General features: G+C 39.9%; 2 protein-coding genes across 8 annotated transcripts; both read left to right on the top strand.

Moving 5' to 3' along the window:
* Positions 1-3282: 3282 nt before the first annotated feature.
* Positions 3283-16106, top strand: gucy2d (guanylate cyclase 2D, retinal). Its single transcript, XM_053617838.1, has 19 exons — positions 3283-4207; positions 4557-4858; positions 5216-5591; positions 5819-5900; positions 6382-6499; positions 6888-7007; positions 7181-7264; positions 7411-7587; positions 8646-8802; positions 9018-9167; positions 9351-9499; positions 9811-9974; positions 10065-10257; positions 11683-11857; positions 12754-12852; positions 13802-13896; positions 14844-14929; positions 15032-15130; positions 15873-16106. Exons 1-18 carry the CDS (start codon positions 3388-3390, stop codon positions 15114-15116), a joined length of 3432 nt encoding a protein of 1143 aa, XP_053473813.1. The 5' UTR covers positions 3283-3387; the 3' UTR covers positions 15117-15130; positions 15873-16106.
* A 2010-nt stretch (positions 16107-18116) lies between these two features.
* On the top strand, positions 18117-23820 carry si:ch211-284e13.6 (uncharacterized). 7 transcript variants are annotated; one of them, XM_053617863.1, is made up of 4 exons: positions 18117-18408; positions 20393-20492; positions 21562-22552; positions 22660-23820. In XM_053617863.1, exons 3-4 carry the CDS (start codon positions 21593-21595, stop codon positions 22669-22671), a joined length of 972 nt encoding a protein of 323 aa, XP_053473838.1. In that variant the 5' UTR covers positions 18117-18408; positions 20393-20492; positions 21562-21592; the 3' UTR covers positions 22672-23820. The 7 variants fall into 7 exon arrangements, with proteins under 7 accessions (XP_053473838.1, XP_053473837.1, XP_053473836.1 ...); XM_053617862.1 differs by having other exon boundaries at positions 20390-20492; XM_053617861.1 differs by having other exon boundaries at positions 18117-18470.
* Positions 23821-24559: the final 739 nt, after the last annotated feature.

Genomic DNA, 24559 nt, shown 5'->3' with positions numbered 1-24559 from the left:
CTTCACCCTCTTCAATGATTCCCATCTTCCCTACATTACCTTTTACCCCTGTCCCACCTGGTCTAATATCGCTACCCTGAATGTAGACTCAAACTGCCAGAAGCAGACTGACTCTGAGCCTACAGGTTCCCCCGATTGACATTCCTACCTTAAAGTCTCTTTAATGGGACTAACAGGAGCCAAACCAATAAGGCAGACAGGTGGCTCTGCACAGGGAATCAACCAGTAAATGAAAAAATATATATTTTTCATTAAATTATTTGAATTGGAATCATTAATGGGATCAAATGAAAATGTATATGCTTTCTAGAATTATCTAAAGACATATATTTACCTGGCCAAATCAAAACTTAAACTGAGACATGCACATTCAGCCACTTTCATAGATAAAGTACCTTAGAACAACACTGCAAAACATTCACCCAAATAAAATATGTCCTCCCCAAACACCCTGTCTTTCATCCATGAGATGTTTAGAGCCAATCATTATGAGAAAAATTGTTGAACACTACTTATACAGTCAGATTAATCAATAAAACCCTTCACTTCAGTGAGTTTCTCTAGCCTCTAATCTTGCTCAGTAATAACTGTTCAACTTTTCCTTTTGCTTTTCTTTTTGATCCTGATCTATGGATGTTTATAAAGAAGACAAAATTGTTACTCCATATCATAAAGCTGAAAATATTCAATTCTTCTGAGAAAAAAAGTTATTCTTGGAACCCCGAAGGACTGTGATCTGAGGTGAAGAGAAAATGTTCTATTTTAGGCCACTAGATTAGGACCTTCATGTACATGGGTTAAAGCAGCTAAGCTTGTAGAGAAGTGTCTTTTCAGAGCAAGTGGTATATTAGTGGGAGAAAGAGGCCCACCAGCTAAGAGAGTTCTGGAAATAAAGCTGATTTATCTGTTGGGTCTACATAGCCACTAATGACAGGTACAGAGGGCATGTGACTGTCTCCCGTAGAGGCGTTAACAGGTAAGGAGGAGTTTACACTTGCAATGGCGGGATTTTACAGTTGGAGTCCCCAAAGATGTTGTTCGTTACATATGTAATATTTGCAAAGCCCCATCTAGCAAACTGGAGGTACACTTCAAACTGTATGGTTTGTTATTCATACCCACAGAACTTTAAATGTAACTCTACCCCACTACGTATAACCAGAGCCCAAGCTTTGCACGTGAGTTACAGCTGTTTGAACAGATTAAGCTCCACCCCACTAGAACTGATTGGTGTATGGTGGCCATATTGTTTACAAATCTCAATGTTTTTGATATTTTTGAGGTTCAAACTCTGAGTATTCCAGACTATTTTGACAACAGGTTTGTGAGGATGTACGAACCCCAACCCTAACCCTAACCCTCACAAACTCACAAGAGGTTGGACATTAACTTAAATTTAAAAGCATGGTTAAAAAAAAAAAAATATATATATATATATATATATATATATATATATATATATATATATATATATATATATATATATATATATATATTCCAAAAGTGTATTTATATACATACAGATATACTGTACACTCACATACACACTCTATGAGAAAGACTGTGTGGATTAAACACTAAAGAAGGTCAAAAAGTCACCACTTGGACTCAGCTTTCATCCACCCCTCCTTTGTCCTCCACTTGTCCTCTCTCCCTTCATCTCTCCTTTGCTAAATCGGTCTATTCCTAGTAAGAGCCAGGGCTCAGAGAAGCGTTTGCTTTACCTACTCTCCCCCAAAAGGCACCTCGGTTTGGGGAAAGACCTAGTCCAACACAGAGCCTCTAATTTCAAGAAACCATAATTTTGTAATTATGGGCACCAATTAAAGGAATTTCTGCTTTACTTTCTGACAGATTTTTTTAAAGGAATAAAAAAATTCTTTGGATTTTTTTCCCCATCTAACCTTGTTTGGAATAACATATTTTTTCAAGAACCTTCATTCATTTTCATCGTTTGTTTTCAGTGTGATACGTTTTTTTTTTGTTTTTTTTTTCCACTGGAAGAGCGAAGTACTATTTAAGCTCTGGATTTCCCTGGACTCCAGGGTTCTGATGGAAGGTTCAGTCCAGAAGGCCTTGTTTTAGACATATAAATCCAGGTTAGCATGATCTTTGTTCTTCACTGTTCTGAAATTATTAGTGGTTAAATTTAAAGCCCAGTTTGAGTCACTGTGATCTTTTATTTTGTATCGCTCTTAACTAGCATTGTCAGCTAAATATATTCTGCCATATTGCTAATTGGGTGGAATGTTTCACATCAAGACTGTATTCAAATGATCTTGTATTATTCTTGTGTTAATATCTCCACCAAGATGGTTGACCTTGTGGTTTGATGTTTTCAACTTCTAAACATTAACTGTTAATGGTACGATGTAATTGCTTGTGTTAGCAAGGGTTAGCTGTCCTCTCAGATGCCAATATTTACTGTTTCCTAGGACATTTTGAAAGTCAAACCTAATTTCCATTGTATTACCCCAGTGATATTTGTCTTGTGTTGATTTCCAGCCTAGCTTATCAAAGATTACTGTTTAAAAAATGATAACTAGTAGACTACATTTAATATGCTTCAAATACTTATGCACGTCACACAGCGAGGTCTTAGTACACTTTGTGCTTTCATCAATTTGAATAAATGTGCAAACCCAGTGATGTTATTCGAACTGTGTGAGATTAGGTCAGACAACACTAAGTACTCAGGCAGGTATGTCGAAGGCTAATGACATGGTCGTAGCTAAAGCTTCAGGGATTCACCTAATTAAACTTCATTTAAGTGACAAAACTTCAAAATTTTGTATGGAGTTACACCATATAATTTCTCTGAGATAACGGACAGGCGGTCAAGTAAAATTCAGGAGGTAAACATCATAATTTAAGAACGTGCTAGAAGAGTAGGGTGAGCTTGTTGGGGCATTTAAGTGAAAGCATATGTATATCTAAATACAGAATATAGAGGGACAACCCAATAAGAAAGGAAGAACCAGAGAAAATCAGTTATATAGAGATGAAGGACAAAGGAATGTACTCTTGACATTCCTTGGCCCAGGTATTGCTCAGGGCTAATAATGCCCAGTCCTGCTAATTAGCTTGCCAGACACACAGGGGTAAATAAGCTCATAACCTGCCACAGAAGCACTGTGCATTCACAAACAGCTTGCTAAATTCAGCACTCCAACAGATGGCACTAGGTGACAAGATGATGACAGGGTTAGAAATTAGCAACCATGCAGGCTATGCAAGACTTAGTATGAATTTTGAAAGTGACTTTTAAAAGTGGTGGGGAAATGAAATACCTTTCTCCTTTCCTTTGCCTGATATCTCTGTTAGGCTCTAACACATACATTTGGTCCTCTAACTCTGATTTCCCTGACTCATAACAGGAGAAACATAATGACTGTCCATAGAGACTCTAACTTCCTCTGGCCGTCGCACCATCCACGATGGCATGAAGAACCTTACACAGAGTGGATGAAAGAACAGAAAGGAACAACTCAACATGACACAGAGGACCCACCCACTAGGACACATGCACCCACATCTTCACACTGTTTATTGCATAGGCATTGGTGGAGGGGGAATTGGTTTCTCCTGCCTCTGCTAATAATCTGTTATTTGCCCCGTGAGGCTTGGAGCACCACTTTCAAGATTGCCCTGGTAGGACCCTGGACATGTGACCCCATGTACTCCAAAGCCCTGCCTGACCTGGCTGCCCGACTGGCTATGACCCGCATCAACAAAGACCCCTACCTCAGTAAAGGATACTGGTATGATTACACTTTGATCAATGAGGACTGCCAGACTTCCAGGGCTTTAGCCCGCTTCATTGAGTTGGAAGGGTATGGCTCTGTTTTTCTTGGGCCAGCCAACCCGGGCTACTGCACCTCTGCTGCTCTTCTGGCCAAGAACTGGAATGCCGGCATCTTGTCCTGGGCATGCCTGAAAGCCAACATGGATGATGGGACCTACCCGACATTCCTGCGGCCTCTGCCACTTTCGTCCCGGGTGCTGTTTGCTGTGCTGCGCTTCTTTCACTGGGCACATGTAGCTGTTGTGTCAGAGGAAAATGACATATGGGAGGCAACCGGACAGGAACTTGCTGCCTCACTGCGTACCCTTGGCCTACCCATCAGCACTGTAGTTACCATGAATGAAGATGAAGATGGGCCCCGGAAAGCCCTTGAGAAAATCAGACAGGCAGATCGTGTGAGAGGTGTGTGGTTAAAAGAGAGACTCAAAGAAACACTTTAGGTATTTGTATTGATATACATCTATGATTATCCAGGGATCTTTATCTCCTTTAACAACTAAACATTTGTTTGATTTGGCATTGCTGCCCAATATAAATCTACTCAGTCTGCACTGCCAAAGAAAAATGAACTCTCCAGTTTCTTGAAGTATACCCATTTAAAAATAAATAAATAAATAAAACTGCATACGTTCCTTCTTTAGTAGCTTTGATTACAACCAAACACTGTTTTGATTCATATTAAACAATAAATTGTGCTGACTCAACTGAGTCATCCTCACCTGTCTGTGTATTTATCCATCTGTCCCTGCAGTGGTCATCATGTGCATGCACTCGGTTCTTATGGGTGGAGAGGCTCAATACAAGTTACTGACTACGGCAATGCACATGCGCATGATAGATCGTGGTTACATCTTCATCCCATATGATACCCTACTCTATTCGCTGCCATATAAAAATGTGACCTACTCGGTACTCACCAATAACACCCTATTGCGGCACGCATACGACGGAGTCCTCACCATCACCATGGACCAAGAAAAGCAGAACTTCTACGAAGCCTTCAAAGAAGCCCAGGACAGCTACGAGATCCACAGCAGTGCTGAGCCTGAACAAGTGAGATTTGGGGGGCAGGGGTTGGGGGGGGGGGGGGGTGTTATACAGTATGCCTTAAATTACTCTTGAAGCTTGAAATGAAAGCATAAATATAAGATGGAGCAGAGCTAGGGTTCACTAGAATACATAGATAGGTTTCTACTGGTGTCAGGGCAAGTCAAATGTGATCAGGTGTCAAAATTATAGTATTGGATCATATATACTAGCTTATACCGGAGGTATGTTGGACAGGTTCGGGTTCAAGAAATAACCTTTAAGGGTTCCCACAGAGAGATAGAAAAACCCTTTATGGTGCCACATGGAATATAATCAATGAAACAGTTTGAGTCATCTTGAGAGTCTCTCGTTCCTCTTAAGGTTTCTCCATTCTTTGGCACCATCTACAACATGCTGTACTACACGGCCATGGCGACAGAAGCGAGTAGGTTGGCTGGAAGAGGCCGACGGGTGACAGGTGAGGCACTGGCTCAGAACGACGGAGGCTTCGAGTTCAATGGCTTCAATCAACCCATTTCGGCAGGCACCGATGGTGAGGGCATGCAAGTTCGCTATGTGGTGTTGGACACAGATAGCACTGGTGTCACCCTCTGGCGGACACATGTCCTGGAGGCGCCGCACACATATGGGAAATTCGGTGCACTCAAGTACATGGGGAAGTCCATCCACTTTGCAGGTGCCTCCCCCAGCACTGACCCCAACTGCTGGTTCAGCAGCTACGTGGCCTGCAGCGGTGGTAAAACAGGCCACATTGGCCAATTCCTTTGTATTTTCTTATCGAGAATGGGTGCAATATAAATAAGAGATTCAATTAAAAACATTTAAAAGCTGTAACAAAAAAATAGCATCTGATTTATTGCTTTCATGATCTTCTTTGTATTGTTATTCTATTATCTCTTCATTATCTTCATCTGTTGTTGTATTTTCAAAGCTTCACTTGCTCCTTTCTTTCTTTTTGGGCAGGAATGGATGGAGTGACCTTCTTTTTCCTTTGCATCCTTTTCTGTGCTTTAATTGCAGCAAGTATTTTCCTCTACCACATGAAGTAAGAGTCTATTTCTGTAGTCACTAGTCTAGTTCTAGTTGGATTCTAGTTCTAGTCCAATCCAAAAAGGTTTTGTCTTTTGTTTCGTTAGTGCCAAATGTCACGTCCTTTTGGTCAGATTTTAACAGCCATTTCAAACTCGTCTTTGAAACATTATCTTGTTGAACCATTGTTCTGGTACATGGGTCTCTGCCAATTCTAGTACACAGGAGCCTAGCCTTGTATGACTGAAATGAACTTCCCAGGAGTGTTGTCAAAATGTCTGGTGAGTGGACAGACTTCACTAGAAGGACTTTGGAAAGGCGTAGCTAAAAACTATGACGATTATTTGTTCCTTTGGAAATAGTGGGGCATGAATCTTAACACGTACATCCCGAGTTTCACATTTCTGTCTGTACTTTGGCTCTTTAGACATTTCACAGTTATGAGCTATATTTGGCTTGATACATGTTTGTGTTTTTCTGTTTTCCGGTCTACGTAGGATGACAGGACAGCTGGGTGTGTTGGGAGGGTTTGGAGGTGGAGGTATTTCAACCCCCTCTAAGATAGTGCTCACACTGGATGACCTGGTCTTTATCAACACACAACTAAGCAAGAGGGTTAGTAATACCATACTGTACCATACCATACCTTTCCATATCTCTCCTATTGGTCTGTCCTGCTTTTGTAGTCATCTCCTCTTCACTCTGACCATGTTGAACTCTCTCATGTGTGCAAATGATCACTTTTATATCTATCTTTGTACTTTGTTATTGTATTTACTTGTCTATATGCTTACTTTGTGTGTGTGTGTGTGTGTGTGTGTGTGTGTGTGTGATGCTCTGTTACATAAGCGGCTTACTCTACCTTGCGACAATTGTACATATCTTTGCATCTATGTACATATATATGCACATACGTCTTGGCATACAAATGATAAATAAAATTGACTTGACTATCAGTCAGAAGGTATAGGTCTGTGATGAACTGCTTTCAATCTGTCTCTAGAAGCTAAATGAAGAGAGTATGATGAAGAGTCAGTTAGATGATAAAACCTCTCATCAATCGGTCTCAGGACGGAGTTTCTTCACGTCCACCACCGAAAACTCCAATGTGGCTGTGTTTGAGGTGTGTGAACATGGGGAATTGTACTTGCAATGTATGCATAGAAAACATACAAGGTGTTTTATTTATTTATTTATTTTTAAATAATGTGTGTGTAGTTTATGGTGTTTTTTTTCTTATAGTGAGGACAGCATACTGACAAAAGTCTGTGTGCTGTTTAAAATGTGTGTTGGCAGGGTGACTGGGTATGGTTGAAGAAATGCCATAACGGAGAAACAGTCACAGAGATCAGTGAGAGCACACAGTCTATCTTCATTGAGGTAAGACATAAAGAAAGAGAGCACAAAATGAAATTTTGGCAGGCAGAATGGATGGCTTAAACATATGGGGAGAGAATGAGTGATAAGATGACATACAGTGAGAGTAGAAGGCTTACACATCTCTCTCTCTCTCTTTGTATCTGCAGCTGAGGGATATGCGTCAGGAAAACCTAAACCTGTTCCTGGGCCTGTTTCTGGACTCTGGGATATTCGGCATCGTGACCGAACACTGCACAAGGGGCAGCCTGGAGGACCTACTTAACAATGAAGAAATGAGACTCGACTGGATGTTCAAATCCTCCCTGCTTATGGACCTGATCAGGGTAAGACAAGCAGAGAGAGAGAGAGAGACAGAGAGAGAGAGAGAGAGAGAGAGAGAGAGTGAGTTTACAATGTGCAAAGGGAGACTTTACACCTTGTGTTCATATTCTGGGCTTATCTGCTTGCCTGAATATACAGTGCATCATCCTATACTGTATACTGGTCTTAATACATTAAGCCAGGGGTTCCCAAACTTTGGCCCCCAAATGGCATTAACATTTGACCGAGGCCCCCTTTTGCAAGATGTCTTTAAAACACATTAAATATACAGACTTCTGAATATATATCCCTTTTTATTAATTACCTCTTTCATCTTTACATTACATTACATTAGGAATTGATTGTGTGTGTATCTGTGTGGTTGTCTGAGAGTGAGAATCATGTATTTATTTATTTTTCACACCAAATTGTTGAGGCCCCTGGGCGCCCCCTGGTGGCCCCGAAGGGGGCGCCACTTTGAAAACCACTGCATTAGGCCATGATAAGAGTTTTCTTTAAAATGGTTTTCCATGGGGGAGAAAACGCTTCATGTAAAAATATTGTCTTTCCACTTGATTTACGGTGCCACTGTCTGAGCAGTAGTTAGTGTTTATGGCAATAAAAATGTGTGAGAAAAATGGTTTTCCCTGGTTGTTGTTTTAGTACGTTAAGCCATGTTAAGTGTTTTTCACGTTAAGCATTTTAAAACATCCCCGTTTGTTCAGTAGTGATGTGTCGTCTACGAACGAGTCGGCTCTTTGAGTCGACTGTTTTAGAGGAAAGATTCATATGCATGACCCGTTTTCCCCCTTACATTTTTGCTGTTGATGTCGGCAGTTCCGTTAGTCTTGCCGTGTAGTTTCATCTAAATGACATTCCCGTAGTGGCAGTGTCCTCACTGCGGAAAATGCATAGTGAATTGACTCTTTGAACATTAGGAGTCAAATTCTTCAGTCAGAAACATTGGTTCCTCTTGGCTGTTCCACACAGTAGACCAACAAAATAACTTCTCTTGTTCTCAGTTTTAACACTAATCTCTGTTTTTCTTCTGTCTTGCCTGTTATCCCTCACTGTCTTTCAGGGAATGAAGTATCTGCATAATCGAGGCATCATTCATGGGCGTCTGAAGTCTCGAAACTGTGTGGTGGATGGTCGGTTTGTTCTAAAAGTGACAGATTATGGTTTGAACAAAATCATGAGCTCCCTAAACATCTGCCCAGATGACAGCAAACCAGAGGGTAAGAGTTGGATGTGTGGATACATAGCCAAAAAATGTTGGCCCCAGACCATGCGCACCTTTTGAAATGGAAAAAAACCAAAAAACCCACTAATCTTGACTAAACTCATATAAACGTCACAAGTTTGCAAATTCTAATTATGAAGTCAGTCACTCCTTTAGATACATTTATGTATTCCCAAGTCTGGTGGAGCACTTCTTCATCTCTATTTGCAGATCAGTTATGGACAGCCCCAGAACTCTTGAGGAGCAGGAAGCTTTTAAATAAGGGCACACAAAAGGGCGATGTCTACAGCTTTGCCATCATCATGCAAGAGGTCATATCTCGCTCTGCTCCTTTCTGCATGCTGGACATGCCTGCGAAAGGTCTCACACACTTATACATTTGTATAGCATTTTTAGACATAGTCGGAAAGCGGAAGTCTTATAGTATTCATGTGGGTCCTTCCACAGTGCTTGAATGCATATGTGAACACACACATTTTTTGTGTATGAGTCACTAGAATATGCTTTTTGTAAATACTATTAAAATGCGAGTGGTGTGTGCAGAGATCATAGATAAGGTACGCAGTCCTCCTCCTCTCTGCCGACCCTCTGTATCGATGGATGAGGCTCCACTGGAGGTCATTCAGCTCATGAAGCAGGCTTGGAGTGAAGATCCAGAGCTGAGACCCTCATTCGAGGAGATCTTCAAACAGGTACAGATACATACAAACATGAGAAGAGATCGAGTGTATAATTCTAATCTAGTCATTCTAATCACACCACACCAACAATTTATATTCCTTACATATATGACACAAATACGCACGTATGTGCACACAAGCAAATACACACAGAATCGCAATTTTGGCTGTCGCAATTGATTATTTTTTTTAAATTAAAGCTTATATATGAAAAGCGTACATATAATACTTATAATATTTACTACTAATAAGCTTGTTTCTCATGACTGTCTCTAATTCTATATTTGTCTCATGAACCTATGTGCATTTTTGTGCTGCTGCAGTTTAAGAGTATCAGTAAAGGAAAAAAGACCAACATCATCGACTCCATGCTGCGCATGCTGGAGCAATACTCCACCAATCTGGAGGACTTGATCCGTGAGAGAACAGAGGAGCTGGAGGTGGAGAGACAGAAAACGGACGCCCTTGTGGCCCAGATGCTGCCCAAGTCAGTCTCTCACACATACAGACATACAAAACCACATACACTGGAGCCAGTCGCTATAAATTCATTTTATTTCTCTCTCACTGCAACCAGGTCCGTTGCTCTGGCTCTGAAGAAAGGGAAACCAGTGAAACCAGAGCATTTCGCAGAGGCAACGCTGTACTTCAGTGACATTGTTGGGTTTACCACCATCTCAGCCCTGAGCGAGCCCATAGAGGTGGTGGACCTCCTAAATGACCTCTACACACTGTTTGACTCTATCATTGGCATGCACGATGTCTACAAGGTATTGCTACATTATAACAAAGACCTGTTTTTTTTTTGTTTTTTTTACTTTATAACCTAATTAAATAAACTTTGTCATTTCCATGGAGGGGTTGAGAATTTTTAGTAAATGCAAATATTAAGGTCATCCTAAACTTGCTAAAATATTTTTTTATGATTAAATCCTTTCAGCATTATTAATTTGACTGTGAAAGCATTTTAGAATATGAAAACAATGGATTTATAGCATTTACTATGCTATACTTTTGTCACTCGACACCATTCGCCACTGCATCCACACATGCAAGTTAAGGCTTTACTATGCAAAGTAGAAGCCGTACATCAACACTGCCCAGAAGCACTGTGACTTCTCTGGGCTCGGTGTCATCTGGGATGGACAGTAACACAGTGGAATCGTGTTTTGTGGTCCGATGAGTCGATGTTTCAAATAGTTTTTGGACAAAACAGCCGTCGTGTTCGTCGTGCCAAAGAGGAAAAGGACCATCCAAGCTGTTATCAGTGTCAGGTCCAAAAGCCAGCGTCTGTCATGGTATGTGGGCGTGTCAGTGCCCATGGCATGCGTACCTTGCACATCTGTGAGGGCAGCATTAATACAGAAAGGTATGTACACATTTTGGAGCAACATATTCTGCCATCCAGAGCAGGACAACGCCAAACCACATTCTGCCCGGATTACAAGCGCATGGTTATGTAAGCAGAGAGTGCGGGTCCAAGCATGGCCTGCTGCAGTCCTGACCTGTCTCCCATTGAGAATGTGTGGTGCATTATGAAGCGCAAAATAAGGCAACGAAGTCTACGTACAGTTGTTCAGCTCAAGAAATGCATAATGGATGAATGGGGGAAATTCCGATTACTAAAATTAAACAACTGGTGTCTTCAGTCCGCGTCCAAACGGTTAATAAGTGTTATTAAAAGAAAATCTGATGTTACACAGTGGTAAACAGTCGACTGTCCCAACTTTTTTGGAGTGCATTGCAGTAATCAGATTTGAAATGAGTGTATATTTAAAAAAAAAAATAAATTACATTCACAAAGTAAAACATCACATAATGTGTTAATAATGTGTTTTCAATACATTACTGGGTGAACTGACTTTTCAAATGACTCTTTTTGTTTGTTTGTTTGTTTGTTTTTTTGCATTTTCCATACTATCCCAATTTTTCAGAATTGGGGTTGTAAGAGCCAATCATTTTTTGTGGAACCACCAAGTACATTATTTAATATGGAATATCTATATCTACAAGTCAGGTTTTGGGGGACACTTTATAAACTTGCCCCAGGGTCCAAAAGTGGTGCTTTCTGGGATTGGTTCGATGCTGGAACTATCTAGCAGAAAATGTAGATGTGCATGATTGACTTTGGCTGAGTATGTTTAAGAGCAGTGCCATGTTCCTCATCTCTTTTACTACTTTTTTTGGGCTGACAGGTCGAGACCATCGGTGATGCATACATGGTGGCGTCAGGAGTTCCCAGCCGCAACGGCAACCGGCACGCAGCCGAGATGGCCAACATGTCTCTGGACATCCTGTCCTGCATTGGCACGTTCAAAATGATACACATGCCCAGCGTCAAAGTCAAAATCCGCATTGGACTCCACTCTGGTTAGCCACTGTTTTGCTTTCATAGACAACCCGAGAGACATAAAAGTCCTGCAACTTCATACTCTCTAACAGACTCTCTAATGAGTTATCGATTGTAAATAATATCTCAGGTTTCAGTTATCAATCAGAAGTCTTTAGCTTTATGTTTGAACTTCTCTCTGTCTATAATCTACATTTGCTGCATAACTGCCAGGTAATAGTCACTGAAATATTCCAAATGTGAATGATCGAGTAACCCTGTAAAGTCTTATTCTTCATTTATTTTTCAACTATTCATTCTATAGCATGTATTTAGCAGCAACTAGGAACTAGGAATTATTCAGTAACTAAGGTAAAAACCAATCACAAAAAAGGGATGTAATTACAAGAGTAAGGAATGTAGGTCTGGACCTACCAAGGGCTCCTGGGAGCCATTTAAGGGGTTAAATACTGAGCTGATATCAATTCATTCAAGCCATTTTATGAATTAGGTATATCAATTTTAGGATATAGGACATAACAACTTTTGACTGGCAGTGTATCCTATCAATAAGCATTTACAATACCCAGAAATGTTTTTTCCCCCTTTTTCGTCCTTTGATTGATAGGCATGTGGAGTGAGACGCCATTTCTAGGCGATATCCAATTAGCTTCCTCATCCAATTAGGCATCAGGTCCCCATCCCTGAGTCCATTACTGCAATGCCATTAACGCAAAGTAGCCTAAACTGCATGTTGGATCACTTCACACTGGCTGTGTCATACTGTCCTTTTGCATGCAGCTTACACTTATCTGTATGTAAATTAAAATTGCGTAAGGTTTCTCACATGCAATCATGTGAGAAACCCCCAAGTTATTGTTATATTGAGGATTGCAGCGATTTTCTTCATTTGTGTACATTGGTATGTGTGTTATAGGTCCAGTAGTAGCTGGAGTGGTGGGGTTGACGATGCCCAGGTATTGTCTGTTCGGAGACACGGTCAACACAGCGTCTCGAATGGAATCAACAGGGTTGCGTGAGTACTCCGAGCCATCCCACTTTTCATTTTAAGCTGTGTGTGTGTGTTTGTGTGTGTGTGTGTGTGTGTGTGTGTGTGTGTGTGTGTGTGTGTGTGTGTGTGTGTGTGAGGTGATTGTGTTGTGGCTCTTTCGAAAACTGCAATGGGAATTTATTTAAACCAAGGACCAACTGCTAACACTTTCATGTCTGTAAAAGTATACAGATGGGTGTGCATGTGTGCCTGTGTGTGTGTGTGTGTGTGTGAGTGTGTGTGAGTGTGTGTGTGTGTGTGTGTGTGTGTGTGTGTGTGTGTGTGTTTGTGTGTTTTGTGACAGGCTTAAAGAGCTTAAGCTGTAGAGCACATTGTAAGCTTTTAAGGCTATCAGCCGAATTAGAAAGAAAATTCTGCTTTAATAGAAAAGTAAAGTAGTGTCCTCACACAACAGGCCCAGGGGCAAAGACACACACACACACACACACCCCTACACCCATCTGTACAGACATTTCTCAAAATGATATAGAATAGACAAAAAAAAAATAAAAATCAGGCAATCGGTTATTATGCATGATAGAGGACAGGCAAGTGGTAAACAGGATAGAGGTGAAAGCCATCTAGAAAAACAGGCAATGCGAATGGTTTAGAAATGTCCCATGCAACATGCTGGTGCAAGACTTTGCAAGAAACTACTGAATGTCTGGGTTATTTAAGAAATGTGTGTGATTGCAAAGAGAAGTCATGTGATGTAGGGACTGGCTGAGGATCATAAGAACTGCCACCTCCTCATTTGCATCTTAACAAGAAAAGTGTGCAGGAAAGGAAGAAAGGACAGCAGGAACGAGTGGCCCTTGTTTACTGATGCTGAAGACCGTGATAAGGCACTGCTGACTGCTAGTGGCCACGATTTTCTTGAATGAAAATATAATCTGAGGCCTTTTGTCAATCTTGTTGCATGTGATACCTGCAGCTTACAGAATACATGTCAACAAGAGCACAGTTGACATCCTCAGAGAGCTCAAGCTTGGATACCAGATAAAGTCGAGGGGCAAGACGGAACTTAAGGTGAACCCTAAACGAACACACACACACACACACACACACACACACACACACACACACACACACACACACACACACATAGCATATCCTGTATCTCCAAGTTCACACATTTACTTTCTTACATATGAACATGTAAAAGAACATCATTTTGGCATACAAATAATATAACTCCTTTCATACTACAGTTCTGTTGAATTCCCTAATCTGATTGGTCATGAGGTGTTCAATACTTTTCTATACTAGCAGCTCTGAGAGTAGCTATGACTGTGATTAAAATCAAAGGTTTATATTAATTCTAATGATTCTAATGAGTTATCTTTTCTATACTAACTACTGGGACTCAATCACATTATTTTTTATAACTTATAATAAATGGATAAATGGATAAATGTGTTATTTAGCATAAACACACACACACACACACAAACACACACACACACACACACACACACACACACACACACAGAAGCATTTATTTATATAGTAAAGTTTTCTGTAATATTTTTGGAAGGAGTCTCCAGTGTCAGCTTTTGCATTTTCCAGTTTCCGAGTAACATGACAAGCTGGGTTTTTTTTTTTTTTTTTTTTGGTCTTAATTTAAGAGATACGGAGAGAATAAAAGAGAAACGCACGTTTATAACTGCTATAACGTAAGAGATAACGGGTAATTATCTCACAGATGTTCCACAACATTAAATGTAACTTAAACAGATAAAAAGTATGATGTGTTGTTCGTTAGTAATTTAAACATTGTAACCATTGACAGATTTTTATGGTATAAGACAAATAAAATACTTGGGGATGACTTGCTGTTTTGGAGTATTACCACTTTGGAGTGGTAATAGTTACCCCGCTTCACATGGAACTGCATTACCCACCCCTGTCGTTATGTACACCCTGCTGTGCTCCTTACATAACACCTAATACATCACATTATCTCTTGTGATCAGGGTAAGGGAGTCGAGGAGACATTTTGGTTAGTCGGGAGGGATGGATTCACCAAACCCCTGCCCATTCCACCAGATCTTACCCCTGGGTGAGAGTAACATGTGCACAAACGATCTCCATCAATAAAATGTACAACGCCTTAAGAAATCCTAGGTCCTGTTACAGTAACATATAATGTTATGTCACACAGAGCGAGTAACCATGGCATCAGCTTGGAGGAGATTCCTGTAGACAGACGGCAGCGCTTCCTTGACCGGCAAAAGAGGATGGGTTAAAGAAGAAGGTTTAGGTATATGCAAGTAAATGAATCTTTTTGTTAATAATAATAATTAAAAAAATTCAGAATTGTAAATAAGAGATAGAGCGTAAGTAAGAGATCACATGATTAAAATCACCTTTTTATGTCTATGTTTCATATATAATTTTAAAAAGTTTTATAATATTTTTAATTCTATGCGTGAATAATGAAATATTCTTATATAATATAGCATTTATTTCTACCTGTGTAAATCAGTGCTCTAATTCTGAACATGACCAGAACATCGATCAAAAACAAAAAAAGAGTTCATGTGAAAATCTTAAATCATTTAGAAGTAGACAGGACATAGAGTTACTTCTCACAAGTATTCATTGAACTGCTGTTATGCAGCGCCCCCTGTCGGATTACAGAAGGCTCACACAGGAGCTTCCGCTGCATTGCAGTACTTTTCTGACCTGTTCTAGAGACTCAAAATGTTGTGCCAAAAGTTAGAGATAAAACTGTATGAGACACAAGCATTAATTTCCTCAATTCCTGAAAATACACTGATAGATACTGTGATGCTCTCACTGAAAACAAGCATATGTCTTATTACAGTATACATTACAGGAATTATTGGAATTCTTTTCATTTTTTTATGTGGAAAAAATGCAGTGTACAAAATTGCCATCACTAATGTAAACCCAAAAAAGACATATGGGAGCAGATGAATGCACATAAATGTTCATCTGCACACTAAAATTTACTCTCTTGTTCTTTTGTTCCCATGCAGGCAGGGATGCTGATCTTCCTACACCAGCTGCGACCCGACCACTGGCATTCAGCAACAGATTCAGGCATAATTCAGCATGAGGTTTGGTGAAAGAAGGTGGCCTGGGGATTATTTACTCATTTCCTTACCACTCTCTGATTCTCCCAAAACACACACTCAGAGCTGGAATTTTTTCAAGGATGTCAAACCGCCTCAGCCTCTCAATATGACCCACTGCCATCCTGCTACATATTAAACCAGAACATAACCAATACACTAACGAATGCCTGTTCAATTGCATATATAAAATTAACCAGTGAAGCATTGTAGTCATTGTTTAAATCCAATTTCTATTCAAATTAAAGATACATGAAGACAAAGGTAGCCTGAAAGACTTGTGGATCATTTTACATTTTGTTTTGTAAAAAAAAAAAAGAAAGAAAAGAAAAAAAAGAAAAAAGAGGAAAAATTAATAAACCAAATGTTTATTTGTAAAGCATCTGCTTGATCATATATATATAATTCATAAAGGATTTAATGCAAATAATTCATTCATTCATTCATTCATTCATTCATTCATTTTCTGTAACTGCTTTATCCTGGTCAGAAAAATATAGGCTTTTTTAAAAAGATTATTTACATTATTTGCATAGAATCTTACAAGTTAGAGTAGTATAAATGCTTAAGATGAAGCAAAAAGGAACTTTATCTCATTTTTCTGGATTTGTACACAGTACACTTTGTTCATTTTGAAGAGAAATTCCTGTAAGTCCTGTGTAATGACACAGATCCAGAGTTACGGTTGGCCAAGATCGCACATGCGGATAGCAAATTTTGTCAAACAGCCAAGAGAACAGGAGAGATTTTCTCTCAACTCGTTCAGACACTTTACGTTTATGGTTTGCTGTGCAGAATCACTACAGAGAGCTTTACTACTTCATTCTTTGCCCAAAATTAAGATGATCAAGTTGTTCAGCCTCACAGAAAACCCTGTTATCTCACTCGCTTACTTGCAGTTTTATCACCCAACAATGTGTACATGAATTGTGACGTGTAATCCCATTTTCTTATCATGACAAAGGCTGAATGTACTGTACATCCCCTCTATAAAGAGGCACAACATGCAAGCTGATATATGGAGCAGGGGAAACTTTACAAAGCGTTCTTGGACCTTGTTATCACTTCAGCTACAGTGCTACTGGACTCCAGTATCACGTGCCACGTCTGGACTTTACCGTTCCTTCAGGTTCTGAAGAAGGCCATGTTTTCTACTAAAGAGTTGTGTTACTGTAGAATGTAGGTACTATCAGACTGTAAATCTAAAAAAAAAAATGGTTGTGTAAATAAAATTGGTTTTAGCAGGGAAAAATGTTTTCTTCTTATTATACATTTTAAAAATTCATCTTAATCAGCATAAAGGCCATCACAAATCAACCCCCCCCCCAAACACACACACACACACACACACAAACACACACACCTCCCATTATTACCATAATAAGTGTATTTAATATTTATTGTGCTATAATCAAGGTTGTATTGTACTGTAATGGGAGGGGGATGAAGGGAAGTCTTTCTGTATATTTAATGTACAGTAGTTAAACACACTTATTGCTAATCGGATGTGTTGTTTTAATGTTTAATACTTCTTCTTTAATACTATCTATTTAACTAACATTTTAAGACAGATATATATATATATATATATATATATATATATATATATATATATATATATATATATATATATATAAATAAAGGTCTATAACGTTATACCTATAATTAAAACTAATAATAACAATTGTTTCTTTCTTTTACTTATTTTTATAATAATGCTACGAGTTTACTTGGATAGCTAATACAAAGATTACTGCTTTTAATAAGTTAATAACATTCCAGTATGATATGGCGATATCTGGTATCAGGTTGGTCCAGACGACCATAAAGAACAAGGTTACAAGTATTTATACATATATATTTAAAAAAAATTATTTATAATTAAAGAAAGAAAGAAAAAAAAACAAGACAAAACTATAAACTATTTGCACCCATTCATCCGTCCCACTAGGACAGCATTTCCGACAACCGCGATGACGTTTCCACATCGGCACGCGGTCATTTGTCTAGAACTAGGACACGAAAGCCACGCCCATTACCCGAAATGAGCCCTCTCATTGGACAAAGCCAGATTCTATGGGTGTAGCGTGAAAACGTGACTAAACTATGATTGGGCTGTATCAGAATGCAAAATCGCGTCCAACACATGAAGCGACTGATCTGTGAGAAAAGACAGGCTGGTATTAGAGACTGGATAAACAATAATGGGTTTTCTTTAAGGAAAAAAAAACCCCACAAACAAACAAGCGAACATAATTACTTTATTGTTTTTAACATGAGTAAAGGAACGAGATGGTGTTAGGCATACACCAGCACCAGATGTTGATGTGACTTTTTTTTTATTATTATTTTTTATTTTTTTAAGAAGACAATGCAAAACATAACTGAGGACTCACTCATCAAGCCCTCCACGGGTTTATACGGATCAGGATAAGAGAAGGTAAAACTTCGGAAACTTTTTCATCAGAAAAAAGGTCATGCAGAACTTATATCAAAACAAAAGTAAGCTTCTTCTTCATCTGCTACTTCTTCTAAATATTTATTAGTAGACTATTAATAGGCTGTTTACAGAGTTGTAGCCTAAATAATAGGCTGTTTTAACAAACTCGTATCAACTTTGCCTGCTGTTCTAAACATGTCATGAAGCCAATGCATTGCAGGTCGATAATGCAAACGTCACGATGCCTGTTTTTGAGGTCATTTCCTATTCAAGGTTTATGATACTGATTACAATGATAAACATTGAGAGCGCGCGCCAGCGGTTGCCAGATTGGGTTAAATTCCTACTGAATACTTTGGAGAGTACAAAATCGTTGTATTAATTACTCTACTCTGTAAAGATTAGAGTTTAGGCTTTTAAGAGTGATTAGTGATAAGTATAAATAGTAATCAGCAGGTACTCTAGTGTGGAAACCCTGTAAAATAATGGGGGGCCCGCGGGAGCGGTTGCTTGGTTACTGGTAGAGGGCGGGGTCAGCCCGAATATAAACGCATGGAGGGGAAATAAAAGAAGACAACAAACCCTCGAAATGTAGGCCAGCGTGCGTGACCCACTTCCACACAGACACACACACACACACACACACACACACACACACAAAACAGAATCCTTAAATAGTGCACTATAGTAACTTTACATTAGTGCTACGTGTATACAGTAACATACAGTTGTAACACATAGTTGCTGTAACATTCTAAACTGTTGAACCCAGGGATATAGTGACATTTTGTTCATATTCAAGTTCCTTCCTAAAAACTTGCGGATAAATATAATGCCCCGGCTAACAACGTGTGTGTTGGTGAAGCCAATTAATTTAAGCCATAGTCCTATTTTCACAACTGTATGAGAAATATAATGTAAAGCGATTATTCGTTCATCTCTTCGGTAAACGTATCATCCTGGTTAGGGTCGTGGTGGAGCCGGAGCAGTCCATCCATCACAGGACACCATGCACATACATCTAGGGGCAGTTTAGCATAGCCAATCCACCTGACAGCGTTTTTATTTTGTGTGTGAGGAAACCATCACAAACATGGGGAGAACATGCGGAAAAAGTCAGTAACTCCAGCTCAGGATCGAACCAGAGACTCTGGAGTTGTGAGGCAGCGATGCTCCGTAGTGAACCACCATGCTGCCTGTAGAATGTTTATTTGTTTATATAAATTTGTGAATGTAGGCCTACTTTCTTGGGTGTTTTAGCAGAAAAAAAAGAACCTGGACTAATACAAAATGGCATTTGAATAGGCAGAGCAAGGTCCACCATATGGAAAAATGACTTCCTGCCCTTGTGTTACAGCTCTGTGCAGACTACACTAACAGGCCTGTATTGAAATAGTATGTGGCGCTACTGACATTCTATTTAGCACAGCAGCATGTCGTCTGGATGGCAGCCCAAGTGTGATCAAGGAGATCCCTCCTCTCACCTTGGCACGACTCCAGTTCTTGTGTATTTTTCTTTCAGAGTGCCAGGGTAATTTCCAGAGAGGGTTTGTATGTGGAAGAAGCAAAACACAGGAGCATGACCTTAATTTAACATGTTGCAACAAACCATGGTTTGTGATGTTATGGCAGACGATTTTCTCCAGCAAACCACAGCCTTCACAATATGTTAGTGAAAGATGTTAGATGACCTGTTTTTTAAAAAAATAAAAAAATAAAAAATTTTTTTGCCCCAAACCCTTGAACAGCATCCATAGACCCACTACAATCAGCACACATAAAATCTCAGGCTCAGATTAACCCACAAACTAGAATTAACTCCTGCATTCAAGATTGCCTTGGAGTATTGACGTGTCCTATTTGATTTTATGGAAATAACATTCATTTGACAAACATGTCATTAAATTACTGATAAAATAAATGGAGTGCTAAGATTAAAAAATGGATTCATGTAAACTGCAACAGTTTACTTTGTCCACAGAAGAAGGTCACCAGCATCAGGTTGCTCAAAGTCTTTTGTGGAGGAGTATCGGGTGTTTTTGGCTCTACTTCCCTTGCCAGAGTGCTGACAACAGGAGATCGTGGTGAGTATATGAGACAGATATTTTGTTTTGGGCCCCCTGGCGAAGGCGATCACTCTGAGGCTGACCTACTTTTCTTCTTCAGTTCATACCTGCAGAGCTATTTATACTCATGACACACATACTCTCTCTCTCTCTCTCTCTCTCTCTCTCTCTCTCTCTCACTCTCTAAACCAGTAAATACACTAAATACATTCTAAAGTTTTAGGCAATGAGCCATCATTGCCATTCAATACTCCTCCTCACCCACATCTACTCAAACCAGATCCCACAAGTTTTTTTATGCCACTTTTCTTTACTCAGATTGAGTTATTCTTTGGCTGGCCCTCAGTGCTATGGCGCCTGCATATTGTGTGCAGATTGATTCACACAGTTTTGTCGAATAAATGCCTTTTGTATCCAAGCTGTCTGGGCTTAAATGGAGCATGGAGTCGGATCGTTGTAAGTGATAGTGTAGGCTTGACATGCTGCAATAAATCTACGCTAACAGTGACAGAGTCTCACAGTAGTGTGTGGGCTCACATTTCAAACTGTTACTTGGAGGAGACACCGTGGCGTTTTAGACAAAGGAATGGAACTCTGTGAAAGACTTTGACTGGAATTTTAACATACTATAGAATCACCGAGCGACACAGTGGTGCAGGGGTAGCGTTCTCACTTCACAGGTACAGGTTCTCCGGTTTGAACCTGAGCATCTCTGCGTGGGGTTTCCTCCCAGTAGGTGGACTGGCTACACTAAATTGCACCAAAGGATGAACGTCTGTGTGAATGGTGCTCTTTGATGGACTAGCAACCCATCTAATGTATATTTTCACCAAGTGTTCCCATAGGTTCCTAAATCACCACGACCCCGCCCATGATAAAGCGTTTACTGAAGATGAATAAATGAAGGGAAACCATAGTGTAACCATAGAGCACTAGATGCATTTTATTAATATATTTCATATTATCACAAGCTATAGAATTCACCCCATCAACTCAACCTAGATATTGCCCATACTCAGATGTACCCTACAAAGTTCTGCTAAGCAGTTCTTATCCACTGTACTTTTTTTCCTTTTGCTACTGATAGGAGACTGAAGTGTCATCCTGTGGTTCCACACATGGACAACCGGAGGTATCTCCCTCAGTCAGGGAGTGACGAGTACAAACTCTCCACCTCAGGCATCCAACCAGAGCGTAACTGCGAGGTCAGACAGGTCAAAAAAGAACCAGGTGACTCAGTTATCACTACAAGAGTCAGGATGGAAGAGCATTCAGATGTTCCCTGCAAGGTGCCTCGCTTCCAGTATGTTGACTTCCCCTCACTACACCAATGCATCAAGCAGCTATCTGTGCCACCACTGGAGGGTTGGCTAGCCTCATGCCCACTTGGAAAGGTGCCATCACACCGTCCCAGCAGCCCAAAGGAGAAGGTGCCCAAGTTTAAATATGTGGACTACCCATCACTCTACCACTGCATCCAGCAGCTTTCTGTGCCTCCACTGGAGATCTGGAGCTCAAAGCTTACAAAGCCCAGCACAGGTGGGTTACAGACAGACACAGTAGGGGTGCAGTGCCCCTCTCAGGTGCTTGGAGATAGAAGGAAAAATGAAGAGACGCAAGAAAATAGAGCAGAACAGCAAAGCAAGAAAAAGAGGGGGAGTGGGAGCACAGTATATGTCCCAATTCCAGGGCCGACAGTCCTGCAGCACATGAAAGGTACACATCCAAGCTCGGTCTCGGAGAAGGAAGAGAATTCCCAAGGAGATTCCAACATGCACCAAAAGCGCTCTGGTTTTAGCTCAGATTGTGTTTCTAGATCTGAGTCAGGTTCTAGACCAGAACTGGACAGAGCAGCAGAAGATAATGAGAAAAGTCTCAGGCCATCTGTTATCAGCCTGGTGCGTTCAGAAAGACAGAGACACAGAGTGCAACCAGAGGAGCGAGAGAGGTGGAAATCTCCAGCTCCCATAACACAGGTGGAGCAGCCAATAGATCTCGAGTTGGTCTATCCCCTCGACCAGCAGATAGTTCTAGATCCAGTGCAGCACCAAACTCACCAGTGCAGACACAAAGACAAGGTCAGCATGATTGCTAAACAAAAGCTCTAACTCCAACAAACTACATACACTAATATTTTAATAGTAAAGAAGTAATCCAACTCATGTTATTCTGTCTCATTTAACAGGGACCACATTGATGGCCTGACTTCAAGATTGGCCACTTTCAGACTCTTCCAAGATATCATCGGTTGTCTGTTGTGGCACTTTGGTCTTATCATCTTGTTCAGCGTCTACAGGATGCTTGTAGTTGACAAGGACTTCTCAGCGAAGAGCAGGAACAATCTGGTGGTTATTGACTGAGTGAGATCAAAAAATAACAGAAACACACCCTTTAGAATTTTGCCTTCCAAAATGCAAAGCTAAAAATGAAAGGTTTTAAAAGCCAAACTGGGCTGTCTATAAGAGGATATTCAGACCAGCACATACATACATACCCATTTGCATTATTGGTAATACCATCAGTCTAGTGGTACTAAATAAAAGCTACTGGAATTTTGAATATATTTATACTTCTGTAAGTTTCGAAAAGAGTGATTTAATGGCCAGGTGCTTTGATCTAAAAACTTCCAAACCTTAAGTGCTGAAAATTTTCACAGACATTTTACTGTCCTAAATGAGTACAGACCAACTGATACAACACTGTTCGCCTGTGAGGAGAACATATCTGGTGAAACCAGCTTTAAGATCTGACACAGGCATCAGAATTTTCTGTTAAAAGGATTTTGGAGAGATACTTTACAGACTAGCAAACTTGAAGCTCTGAATCAGTTTCCTCAAGAAAAGCTGGAGGCACAAAGATCATGATAAAATCTCTATTTTATCCCCCCAACAACAGAGTCCTGCCATCAACTGCAGGGTTGAAGTATGGCGGTGATGACAGAATGAAAATTCAAGCGTAGGAAACTTGAGAAGTGGGTCAAGAACTGAGTGTGAGCAACACTTTGGGCTTTCTCTCCGAAAGAGTCAAGTTGATCCTGCCTTTGGGAAACCAGACCCAGAGCAGGATACAAATGCATTTCTAAAGACACTGGGGGTTGACAATTTAGTTCTGGGTGCCTAAAAGAATGGCTGTTGCTTATGCTGCAAAAATGGTTTGTTGATAATTTAATAACTGTTTTTTGGGTTGTTTTTTTTCTTCTTTTTTTAAATTAATCTTTGTATTTCTGAAGTGTTTTTAATGGAATTTCATGTACGAGTGCTAAAATGTAGAGTTAACTTAATACATATAAACTGGTTTTCAAAATATTTACCTGTTTTGTGTGCATTAAAGATTTTTAACAGGATAAGTACTATGGGCAGACCTATTTTGTGTCTACGCTCATTGGACAATTTATGACAAACTTACAATGTAGGTGTGTATACACGTACTAAGTGACACAGACCTACAATTTCTGCGACAGCAACAAAGTGACAGCACATCAAGCGGCATTTGAACTGAGATTTCAAATTAGGTGTGATGTAGTAAAGAGACAAATCCAACGTCCAAATGACTGACGCAAATGATTCGTCAGACAAATCCTATGGCACGTGTGGCCCTAAAAGTTTCTTTTCAATTCTCCACTCATAACTTAGTACCTACGTGCAATTGGTTGCCACACCGCTGAAAAAAAGTAATAGAAACTCATAGAATTTGTAATAGCTTTAATGGTTATAATGGAAGTTTTTATTGGTTTCAGTGGAAACTGTAATGGTCCCCGTGGGTCTCTACTGGTAATTTGTTGACTTCTATTGGTGGCACATTATGTCTACCGGACACCATTAAGGACCAATAATGGTAATGGTATTGGTTTTATTGGCTTGTAATGGTATTTGTAGAGGAAACCATTAGAATTTCTCTGATGGTTTCTATATGACGTACCAAAAATGGAAGAAAACCCTATAACCGTAGATTAATCTTTTTCCAGGGGTGTTAGCTGGACTGTTAATAATCCAGGGCTGAGCCCAGATTCTTCTCCATCAAAAATTTACTTCTAAATAGACCATTTCCATGCATATTATTCTTGCATGTGGTGGCAAATTGTTTTT

Source organism: Ictalurus furcatus, chromosome 28, assembly GCF_023375685.1.
Source record: "Ictalurus furcatus strain D&B chromosome 28, Billie_1.0, whole genome shotgun sequence".
Lineage (NCBI taxonomy): Eukaryota > Metazoa > Chordata > Actinopteri > Siluriformes > Ictaluridae > Ictalurus > Ictalurus furcatus.
The sequence above is the reverse complement of the archived record's forward strand: the minus strand, read 5'-3'. Positions and strand labels throughout refer to the sequence as shown.